At 35.0% G+C, this 11893-nt stretch overlaps 1 protein-coding gene across 3 annotated transcripts; it reads right to left on the bottom strand.

Annotated features, from left to right (window-relative positions):
• Window positions 1-547: 547 nt before the first annotated feature.
• Window positions 548-11265, bottom strand: NBDY (negative regulator of P-body association). Of its 3 annotated transcripts, none has more exons than XM_058535988.1 (4): window positions 10969-11265; window positions 9123-9259; window positions 2240-2309; window positions 548-949 (listed from the first exon to the last, which is right to left on the bottom strand). In XM_058535988.1, the coding sequence occupies exon 1, from the start codon at window positions 11202-11204 to the stop codon at window positions 10998-11000; it is 207 nt and encodes a 68-aa protein (XP_058391971.1). In that variant the 5' UTR covers window positions 11205-11265; the 3' UTR covers window positions 548-949; window positions 2240-2309; window positions 9123-9259; window positions 10969-10997. The 3 variants fall into 3 exon arrangements, with proteins under 3 accessions (XP_058391971.1, XP_058391970.1, XP_058391969.1); XM_058535987.1 differs by having other exon boundaries at window positions 549-949; window positions 2244-2309; XM_058535986.1 differs by lacking the exon at window positions 2240-2309 and having other exon boundaries at window positions 550-949.
• Window positions 11266-11893: the final 628 nt, after the last annotated feature.

Below are 11893 nucleotides of genomic sequence, written 5' to 3'. Positions count from 1 at the left end.
ACTTTTCCCCAGCTGAGTAGAGAGAGATGTGAAGACGAAAGATATTGGAGACTTCTGGGTATATAGCCAAAGGAAATGAAAACAGCATATCGAAGAGAGAACCATACTCCCATGTTCATTGCAGCATTGTTCACAATAGCCAAGATATGGAAACAACTTAAGTGTTTATCAATGGTTGAAAGGATGAAGACATGATTTTATATATATTCAGCCATGAGAAAGAAGGAAATTCTGAAATTTGTGACAACATGGATGGATCTTAAGGGCATTACGTTAAGTGAAATAAGCCAGACAGAGAAAGACAAATCCTGCATGGAATCACTTGTATGTGGAATCTAAACAAAAAAAGTCAAACTCTTAGAAATAGAGAGTATAAAAGTCATTGCCAAGGGCTGGGAGGTGGGGAAACAGGGAGAGGTTGGTCAAAGGGTATAAACATTCAGCTATAAGATGAATAAGGTCTGAAGATCTAACGTAAAACATACACTGTATTACATAATTGAAATTTGTTAAGAAAGTAGAACTTAAATGTTCTCACCAAAATAAAAAGATAAATGTGAGGTGATGGATGTGTTAATTATTTCACACATGTATACGTATATACTTTCACAATGTATACGTATATTAAATCATCACAATGTACACTTCATCTTACAACTTTATTTGTCAATTATACCTCAATAAAGCTGAAAAAATTTGTGAGATGAGGATAAAAACCCCTATCAATACCCACTCTTATTAGTGGGTGTTGGGTACATATAGTCCACTTGTAGAAAAATGTCTGCATCTACTATCCATGAGGACCATTTTATACACTCTTTATGGTTGAGGATAATAGTCAGGAAACTTGCTTTCATTCACGTTTTTGCAAATGAAGCGTGGTGGTTTCATGGCTGACTTTGGAAGCTTGTAGAAGTTGACAGATATTGACTTGAGAGCTCTGCCAAAACTAAAATCACAATAGATTTATTTTAATATATTGTTACATGCACATATTTTTTTTTTAATTTTACTTATGCCATTTGACCTTAATAATAGCTTATGAGTCAAATGTGACAGATATTTATTATCCTCATTTACATAGATGAAAATTGGACTCAGAAGTTCCATAACTTGCTTCAGGTGATATAATCAGAATGAAAAAATCATATTTGAACCCAGATTTTATGATTTTAGAAAAGATTCTCTTATAACAACATAAGAATGCTTCTGTTACCTATTTTTTCCTTAAAAGTGATTCATAAAACCATTATTTTTAAAAGAAAAATAAATACCACATTTTCTTTGTGTCACTATATATCTTTTTTAGTGTAATGCTACTCAAACAGATACACATATCCTAGGTGATGTAAATTTCTAAAGCTTGTATCTCTCAGAATAAAAAAAAAAGAACATGGAGAAATTCTAGTGTGAGAAAGACCTGACCTACTGTTGTTGGCTTTGAAGACTGAAGAAGGGTGCAACAAGCCAAAGAACGCAGGTGGCCTCTAGAAGCTGGAAACAGCCCTCAATTGACAGCCAGAAAGGAAACAGGGATCTCAGACCTACGAATTCAGAATTCAGCATGAGGAACTGAATTCTGCAAACAACCAAATGAGTAAGACACAGATTTTCCCCTGGAACCTCCAGAAAGGAAAGCAGCCTGCCAACACCTTGATTTTCATCTGATGAGACTTGTACCAAGTTTCTGACCTACACAACTATAAGATAATAAATGTGTTGTTTTAAGCCCTTAAGTTTGTGATAAATTTGTTATGGCAATAATAGAAAAGTAATACAGAATTAATGCAAGAAAAGCTGGTGCACTTCCAAGAAAGATAAAAGACCGAAATGATATGATAATATGTCAGGAAGTAAGCTTACCAGGAAAGGAATTTGATCATATCATATTTTCCTTTTAAAAATAATCAATCTAAAGTACTATAGGAAGGTCCTTATGTAATGAGAGGGGAAAAAAATGGCTAACCTCACAGAGAAAGTTGATTAGGGAGACTCTGATCATGAAGCTGCTGAAATAACTCTTCTGAGAGAGAAACAGACAGACAACCAGCCAGGCTAGGTAAATGCTCTGAGGCAAGAAAATTTGATAGCAGAATAGACATAAGAATTCCTTTTAATGCTGAGCACTTCTACAAAGAGGCAAGCTAGATAGGGAATATGGTGCTATTTATAAACTATAATTCTACCTGTGTCCAAAAGAAAGTGACTATTTCCTAAGGAGAAAGTAAAAAGTACCCACCAACCTAGCTATCCATGAAATCACCAAAGGGCATCAAAGCCTTACATTCTGAAATCTCCTGAACCGTACTCTGTAACAAGAAATTAAAAGTTAAAGTTATAGAACAAATTGACACCACGTGCCTCCTGATACAATAAACTGAGAAGGATAAAACATCATTTCAGTGGTATTCCTTGACAAAAATGCATAAGCTGAACCTAATCATGAGGAAACATCAGAAAAACTGAAATTGAAGGACATTCTATAAAATAACTGTTATCTTGAAAAATATTTTTTCTTAGATACAGTCTAAGAAACTATTGAAGATTAAAGGAAACAAAACAGATATGACAGCTAAATGCAACATATGATTTTGGATTAGATCCTGGACCAGATTTTCTTTTCTTTTCTTTTTTTGCTGTAAAGGATAATTATTGGCATAATTTGTGAAAAATGAATAAGGTCTTTAAGGAACACACACTGAAGTACTTAGGAGTCATGAGGCAACTTATTGTCAAGTGGTGTGTCAAATGTACGTGTGTGTGTGTATATGCATGTGCATGTGTATATATAAATATAAATAAATATAATTATAAACATAAAAAATATAAATATAAGCAATCAGGCTTCTTGATATTTACCCAAAAAGTTGAAAACTTATGTCCACACAAAAACGTTTACATGGATGTTTATAGCAGCTTTATTCATAATTGCCAAAACTTTGATGCAACCAAGATGTCCTTCAGTAGGTGAATGGATAAATAAACTTGCACCTCCAGACAGTGGTATGTTATTCAGAGCTAAAAAGAAATGAGCTACCGAGCTCATTTATAAGGAGAAAACTTAAATGCATAATACTAAGGGAAAAAAGCCAATCTGAAAAGGCTGCATACTGCATGATTCCAACTATAGAACATTCTGGAAAAAGTAAAACTATAGAGACAGTAAGAAGATCAGTGGTTACCAGGGATTGAGAGGGCAGGGATGAATTGGTGGAGCACAGAGGATTTTCAAGGCAGTGAAAATATACATTTTCCAAATGTATTATACATTTGTCCAAACCCACAGAATATATAACACCAAGTGAATAATAATGTAACTACGGACTTTGAGTGATTATGATATGTCAATGTAGGTTCATCAATTGTGACAAACATACCACGCTGGTAGGGGATGTTGATAATAGAAAAGGCTGTGCAAGTGTGGAGGCAGAAGGTTTATGAAAAATCTCTGTAATTTCCTTCTCAATTTTGCTGTGAACCTAAAACTGCTCTCAAAAAAAGCCTTTAAAAAAAGTCAACCAACTTAGCACTATTAATAATGAACAGGACAAACTGGCATTTTGTGCCTCCTGACGTGATGTAATAGCAAGGACCCAACATCACTTATGTAGTCTTCTTGCTAAAAATGCTTAAATTAATCATGGGAAAATAGACAAGTTCAGATGGTGGGACATATGTGGGACAACTGCCTAGACTCATCAGAAATGCTAATGTTATGAAAAAATTTAAAAAAAAAGGATGAGATGGTGCTATCCTAGTTTTAAAAAGACCAAAGTGGCATGACAACTAAATACAGTGCGTGATTCTTGAGTGGATCATGCATCAAAACAAATAAAAAGCTATAAAGGATATTGTTAGAACAACTGGGGAATTTTCACATGGATAGTATATTAGACAATATCATTGTTCAATTTCTCTGAGTGTGATAATAGTAATGCTCTTGTTCTTAACAGATAGACACTGAAGTGTTTAGGGCTGAAGTGTCATGATATCCGCAAGTTACCTCCAAACGATTCAGTAAAAAAAGTATATATATATATATATATATATATATATATATATTTATAAAGAGATAAACCATATGTAACAAAATAAACACTTGGATCTACATGAAAGGTTTCTTTTGACTTTTTTGAAGAGTTAAAATTTTATAAAATAAAAAGTTGATGAAGAAAAAAGTGTGGAGATATAAAGCTTATCCCTACTGCTAATTATAAATCCTGCTGGTAAATTCAGAAATAAATCAATGCATTCACTTTTTTTGGTAGAATATTTTCTGAAAAATAAAAGAAAGAAAAAAAGAGAGTAAGTAAAAGGATGGAAAAAGAAATATCATCCAAAGGAAAGTCTATCAAACAAAATAGACTTTAAATGCAGAAAGGTAAAACAGGTCACTAAAAATTATAAAAGACATATCTATTTTATACTTGTAAACACATAATAACAAAGCCTCAAACATGTAAAACAAAAATTTACAGAACTATAAGAATTTGACAAATCTACAATCACAGTGGGAGATTTTAAGTCTACCTCTCTCAGTAATTGATAGCTCTAACAAACAAACAAAATAGTGATATGGAAGACAAACAACACAATTAAAAGTTTAATGAACATTTATATAACCCTACATGTAACAATTAGAATATACAAAATCTTTTCAGGCACACATGAAACACTTCTAAATCGATCATGTTCTTTAGAACATAAGGCAAATCTCAACAAATACTAAATAATCAGTATCATATAAACCATATTGTCTCTACTAAGTGCAATTAAATGGAAAAGAATAAAATGTTAAGCTAAAAAATATCCATGTACCCATGTCTTGGTTTCTAAATACTATCTCCCACTAAAAGGTACCAGTGCTCCATAGAGAAATGGTCAATGAGGTAAGAAATATAAGATAAGCCTGAAAGTAAGGAAGTAAGGAAATGCTGAAGTCAAAGTATGTATCAAAGAATGATGAGAACACATCAAATGTACAGAGAAGCCAGCTTGAATGGGCTGTCACCGGCGAAATCTGGGACAAGTTGAACATTAAAATAAATAATGATAGCAATAGGATATTCATGAAATAAAGTAAAAATCTATGTGTCCAAACTAATATAAATAAATAAACTAGATGGAGAAAAAACGCTCTTCCTTCAGGTAGAATACAAACTAATAAATGTAGTAAAAGTTATGGAGTTTGAAAATTACCATTTTGCAGCCATCAAAACAATAACCAATTCAGTCAAGAATTATCAGTGGATATTAAAACCAGTGGATTTTAGTTTGATGAGGAACAGGACATTTACACAGTTTTAAAGTGTCCTCAGCAAAATTATTAACTACAAAGAGAAAAAATGGTAACTTTAGAGTGAATTAATCTAGGAAACAACATCTTAACTAAGTAATCAAGGTTAACATTACTTCTAAGGGGTCAAACCAGAATCATGTGCCACTGATATGATGCCCTGAGAACAATACAACACTACGTCTCTGGTATTCCTGCCAAAATGCATAATCTAAATATAATAATGAGGAAATAGCACACCAACTTAAATTAAGGGGTAATCTACAAAATCAACTGCTGCATGTTTTTAAAAATTGGCAATGTCATGAAAGACGAAGAAAGGCTGAACTACTCTAGATTAAAGAAAACTGAAGCGACATAACAACTAAATGCAATGCATCATCATGGATTGAAACTTTGACTAAGAAAAGAAAATAGCTATAAAAGACATTACTGGAACAATTGGTCAAGTTGGAATATGGCCTAGATAATAGTATTGGAACACTGATTTCAAACTATACTATAAAGCTATAATAATCAAAACAGTATGGTACTGGCATAAAAACAGACACATAGACCGATGGAACAGAATTGAGAGCCCGGAAATAAACCCCCACATATATGGTCAACTAATATTTGACAAGGGAGCCAAGAGTACTTAATGAAGAAAAGACAGTCTATTCAATAAATGATGCTATAAAAAATGGATATTCACATGAAAAAGAATGAAACTGGAGTCCTATCTTACACCACTCACAAAAATTAATTCAACATGGATTAAAGACTTAAAAGTAAGACCTGAAACCATAAAACTCCTAGAAGAAAACATAGGGAAAAAGCTCCTTGACATTGGTCTTTGCAATGATTTTATGGATATAACACCCAAAGCACAAGCAACGTAAGCAAAAAATAAGCAAGTGGGACTACATCAAACTAAAAAGCTTCTGCACAGCAAAAGAAATGAACAAAGTGAAAAGGAAGCCTATGGAATGGGAAAAAATATTTGCAAACCACATAAGGAATTAATATCCAAAATATATAAGGAACTCATACAACACAACAGTAGAAAAACAAATAATCCAATTAGAAAAGGTTCAAAGGGGGCCGGCCCAGTGGCACAAGCGGTTAAGTGTGCGTGCTCCGCTTCCACGGCCCGGAGTTTGCAGGTTCACAGGTTCAGATCTCAGGCACGCACCGACGCACCACTTGTTAGGCCATGCTGTGGCGGCGTCCCATATAAAGTAGAGGAAGATGGGCACGGATGTTAGCTCAGGGCCAATCTTCCTCAAGAAAAAAGGGGAGGATTGGCATCAGATGTTAGCTCAGGGCTAGTCCTCCTCACAAAAAAAAAAAGGTTCAAAGGACCTTTATAGATATTTTTCCAAAGAAGATATTCAAAGGGCCAACAGGTACATGAAAGGGTGCTCAAAATCACTAATCATCAAGAAAATGCAAATCAAAACCACAATGAGATGTCTCACACTTGTTAGAATGGCTATTATCAAAAAAAAACAAGAGATAACAAATGATGGTGAGGATACAGAGAAAAGGGAACCCTTGTGCACTGTTGGTGGGAATGTAAATTGGTACATCTACTATGGAAAACAGTATGCAGGTTGCTCAAAGAATTAAAAATAGGACTACTATATGATCCAGCAACTCCACTTCTAGGTATATATCTGAAGGAAATGAAAAGACTATCTCAAAGAGATATCTGCACCCTCATGTTCACTACATCATTATTTGTAGTAACCAAGACATGAAAACAACCTAAGTGTCCATCAACAGATGAACAAAGAAAATGTGACACACACATGTGCGCGTGCACACACACACACACACACACACACACAATGGAATATTATTCAGCCATAAAAAAGAAGGAGATTCTAGGGGCTGCCCTGGTGGCATAGTGGTTAAGTTCAGCGCTCCCCACTTTGGCAGCCCAGGGTTCATGGGTTTGGATCCTGGGCATGGACCTACACCACTCATCAAGCCATGCTATGGGGGCAACACATATACAAAATAGAGGAAGACTGGCACAGATGTTAGCTCAGGGCCAATCTTCCTCAAGCAAAAAGAGGAGGATTGGCAACAGACGTAAGCTCAGGGCCAATCTTCCTCACTAAAAAAAAAAAAAAGGAAGGAGATTCTATTTCTGACATAAAAGATAAAACTTGAGGGCATTTTGCTAAGTGAAATGTCAGACAGAGAAAGACAAATACTGTATGATCTCATTTATAAACAGAATCTAAAAAAAACAAACTCAGAAACAGAGAGCAGATTGGTGGTTTCCAGGGTATGGGAAATGGGTGAAGGTCGTCAAACGGTATAAACTTACAGTTATAACATAAATGAGTTCTGGTGATCTAATGAACAGCATGACGTACAGTATACTATAGTTAATACTATAGTTATCTAACTATAGTTAATACTATAGTTATCTAACTATAGTTAATACTATAGTTATCTAACTATAGTTAATACTATAGTTATCTAACTATAGTATAGTGACTATAGATAACAAAACTATATTGTATACTTAAAAGTTACTAAGAGAGTAGGTCTTAAAAGTTCTCACCACATACAAAAAATTGGTAACCATGTGAGATGACTGATATGTTAACTAACCTAATGGTGGTAATCATTTTGTAATATATACATATAGAAATCATCACATTGTACACCTTAAACTTACAACAATGTTTTATGTCAAATATATTTCAATAAAACTGGAAAAAAAGAACTATAATATAGCTTACATTGTCCATTTGAAATATATGTTCTCCCAAACTCATCCCTTTTTCAGTGAGTATGAGTGAACAATCTTGACAACAAAAGTTTACAAAACATAAAAAAATTTGAATAATGTCAACTTTCTATTTTGACACATGTACTGAGGTTATTTAAGAGACAGGCATTGTTCCGAGGAAATATACACTGAAGTGGAAAATTCTTATTTTAGAAAGAAGACTGAAAATTACTGAGCTAAAGGTCAAAATAAATAAATTAGAATAAGAGCAAAGAGAGTAAAGAAAAAAATAAGGCTAAAAGCAAAAATTATTAAAATGGGAAACAAAATATTCAGTGGTAAGGCCTGATGAAATCAAAAACAGGAAATATATTAGAAAATTGATTATTGTAATTTATCACACAGTTACACTTCATATTAATGGAGGAAAAACCCCATATGATCATGGCAGTAGATATAAAGTATTTAGAGAAAAAAACTCCATACTCATTCGTAATAAAACTCTCAGGAAACTAAGAATAGAAAGAAACTTCCTTAACCTGAAAAAGAAAATCTATTAAAAATGGTGAGACGTTTGTAGAATTCCCGTGTAAATTCAGGAGCAAGACAAGAAAATCACTGCTAGTATTTCTCGTTGTACTGAAGATCCTGGCTAGTACAGTAAGACAAGCTAAAAGATAAACACTGGAAAGGAAGAAACTGTCATTATTCACAATATAATTAATTAACAGACAGTCCAAGAGAATCTACAATTATTAGAACAAATAGAATTGAGAAAGGCTGCAGTATATAAAATCAGTAATTAAAAATATCAATCATGTTCCTACTTACCAGCAATAATCAAAAAACGTGGTGTAAAAGATACATTTCACAGTAACAACAGAAATGATAAGGTAATTAGGGATGAATCTAACAAAACAGCTCATAGATTACATTATTATTATATGGTATGTATGGTTTTATATAATGCAGAAAATGGTTTCAATTTTATCATTTGGTACTAGCTCTTTGTTTTTTATTTTGCTAGTTATTTTTAATGTGTCATAATCAACTCATTTCTCCTCCTCCTTAATAAGTTTTTGGTAACGAGATTACCTTAAAAATCACAACTTCCCAGTGCAGGATATCAGAAAAAGCAGGGTAGCATTTTCAATAATCTTCATTGTCTTCACTGGGTGAACTATTTTACAAATGCACCAAGGAAATGGAGTCATACTGCAATCCCTCAAAGACTGAAAAATAGTAAAATAAGGTGAAATCATTTCTTCTGTTATTGTCTTCCCCTGGCCTCCTCAAGTCCTTATGCTCCACCATATCACTTCAATGATATATTTCTGTAAAACAGTTATATCGATAGTATTATAAGGGGTCTATTGCATAGCAATTAAGAGAATAGACTCAGCCCTTTAGAACAGTGTCTGGCACATAAAAAATGTTCTGTAAATATTAGCTATTATTACAATTTTCAATGATTTGAATCACTGAAGGAAATTATGTAGCTCTTGCACTTCTTGCCCTAGACAACCTCCTTTGTTTGCTATATGACCACTGCTATCCCTATGTCCTCCCTCCCACTACAACTACCCCTTTGGACAGACAGGTAAAGTTGAGGGAAGTCAAGCTGTAAAGAATGACCCGGTGATGCTTTCAAGCGAAATTGAGCTCATTCTTTTTCTATGCACTAACACCAAGCCCCAAGTCCAGAACCCTCTTAGTTGCCACTGTTATTCTATTATTAATTGACTTATTTATTCAAATATCTGTTTCACTCCTACTATGTACCAAGCACTATACCTTGGCCATCCATTCCCTACGTCTTTCAGCACAATGCCTAGTAAGGGCTCCATAAAGGTTTATTGTTGGAATGAAAAAAGGATGCTCTGTTTTCTTTAGATTACAAGGATCTGTGAGGCTTGAGTCAGATTTGGTTTTATTTTTTGCATTCTAAAAGCTCATCTAAATAGGAGATTGCTTCTCTGATAGTAAAAACTGGACTCCTAAAATACATCACTTGCTTGAAAATCTTCAATGGTTGCCACTGCTTATGGATTAAACTGCATACTCCTTAGCATAACATTCAAGGCTCTGCAACACTCTATCTCACACCTCCTAGTCCTTCTCATAGATTCCGAGTTATACTCAAGCTTTTCCCAGAACAAGCCTGACTTGGTGCTTCTGTTCTGGAAATACTAGGCCTGAAAAGCATTCCCTCTCCCTCAACACAGCAGATGTCACTCACCCTTTAAGACCCACCCAAAGTTCCCCCTTCCTCTTTGATGGCTCATGATTACTACCAGGCAGAATGACTTGGTCCATCCTTGGTGCTTCCTGAATACCTTGAACAAGCAAACATTCTAGCACTTGGGTTTGATTTACCATATTGTAACTTTTTTTTTACTTATTAAATTCTCCCACCATACACAAGGAAACACACACTTCTGAAAAGGCACCTTGCAATACCCTCTCTTAGCACGGTGCCAGGCATAGGAATTAAGCCTTCAATACATTGATGTTATTGATCTTGAACCAAGCATTTTTCAAATGAAAATGTTTCAAATATACACAAAAGTAGCGAGAACAGTATAATGATTCCCCATGTATATATTATCCAGCTTTAACAATTTCAACTCATGAATATTTTGCTTGTACTCCCCACCTCGGCTCCATTGAATTATTTTTAAGCATATCAAAACATTTAAATCCATTTCTTAAAAAAGATGACTACAATTATCGCAGCTAATATATTAAAAATAATTACTTAATGCCATTAAATATCTATAATTTCATCCAAGCATATTTTGTGAAAGAGCTATTTAATGCCTGCATGCCTTTCTTCAATTTTGAAATCGTGGTGAGAACAGGGAAAAGGAGGAGATCTGAGAGAACACATAATAATTTTCAGGGAGCCTGGATGTCGCAGATGAGAAAGAAAGAATCTGACCTGGTTTGTGGTGGAAGAAGTATATTCTACTACTTCTCCGGAGGAGGAGGGTGCGACTTCAGGCCGGGTGATGCAGGAGGAGGTGCGGAGGGAAGAGGGGTACTTCCTCGGTTGGGAGTTCCTTCCGGATAATCCCACCGTGGAGCTAGGAGGCAGCGCTTTTTTGGAGGCTTGATTTCCCGTGTGTTTCCAGTTGGGAGCGTGGATCTCCCGGATCCACAAGGTTGGTCCCCCATAAGGATTATAGAACCCGGGCGTCAGCTCTCTCCAGGGAACCCTGGCGAGGCTGAGAGACCTGAGATGGCGGCGAGTCCCCTCCAAGCATAGTGCTTCCTCTCAGTTCGCTCTTACCGTATTTCCTGTATCCTGAGACGTATATCCCTCCTCCGCCTCCATCCCCGCTCCCTACCCTACCCCATTTTAAAGTTTCTAGAAGGATGGGTCGTTAAAAAACGATGGGTTTATTTAATATAATGTTTTTCCATTGTCCTTCCCCCCAAGTGTAACTAAATCTATGGACAGTCTTATACAATCTATGCAATTTTAAGATTAGAAGAAATTCAGGTTTACTTCTAAGTGGTCAACTCTGCATAGATTGTGGAGAGGCGCGGGGTGTGTGTGAGGGGAAGGGGAGAACAAATTATTGAAGAGCTAAGGGCTTTACGATCCAGTTGCAGATGCACCACGCAGAGCCATGAAACCATCTACGAGCATTTCAAAAGCATATACAAACATGTTTGTTGACTAAAGTGCAGAATACCACACTAGCACTGACCGTGGAAATTGAACGTGGAAAGTAAATTCACCATATGTCATAGAATCCAAGATCACTTTTTTCTTCGTATTTTAACAAATTAGAAATCTCTGAAGGCTTATTTTTTCTTTTTAATGTTTCAACATCTGGAAATATCTGACAATTGACGGT

Source organism: Diceros bicornis, chromosome X, assembly GCF_020826845.1.
Source record: "Diceros bicornis minor isolate mBicDic1 chromosome X, mDicBic1.mat.cur, whole genome shotgun sequence".
Classification (NCBI taxonomy): Eukaryota; Metazoa; Chordata; class Mammalia; order Perissodactyla; family Rhinocerotidae; genus Diceros; species Diceros bicornis.
The sequence above is the reverse complement of the archived record's forward strand: the minus strand, read 5'-3'. Positions and strand labels throughout refer to the sequence as shown.

Coding starts and splice junctions, on each gene's coding strand:
- NBDY (XM_058535988.1), bottom strand. CDS start 11,204: ATGGGGGACCAACCTTGTGGATCCGGGAGATCCACGCTCCCAACTGGA.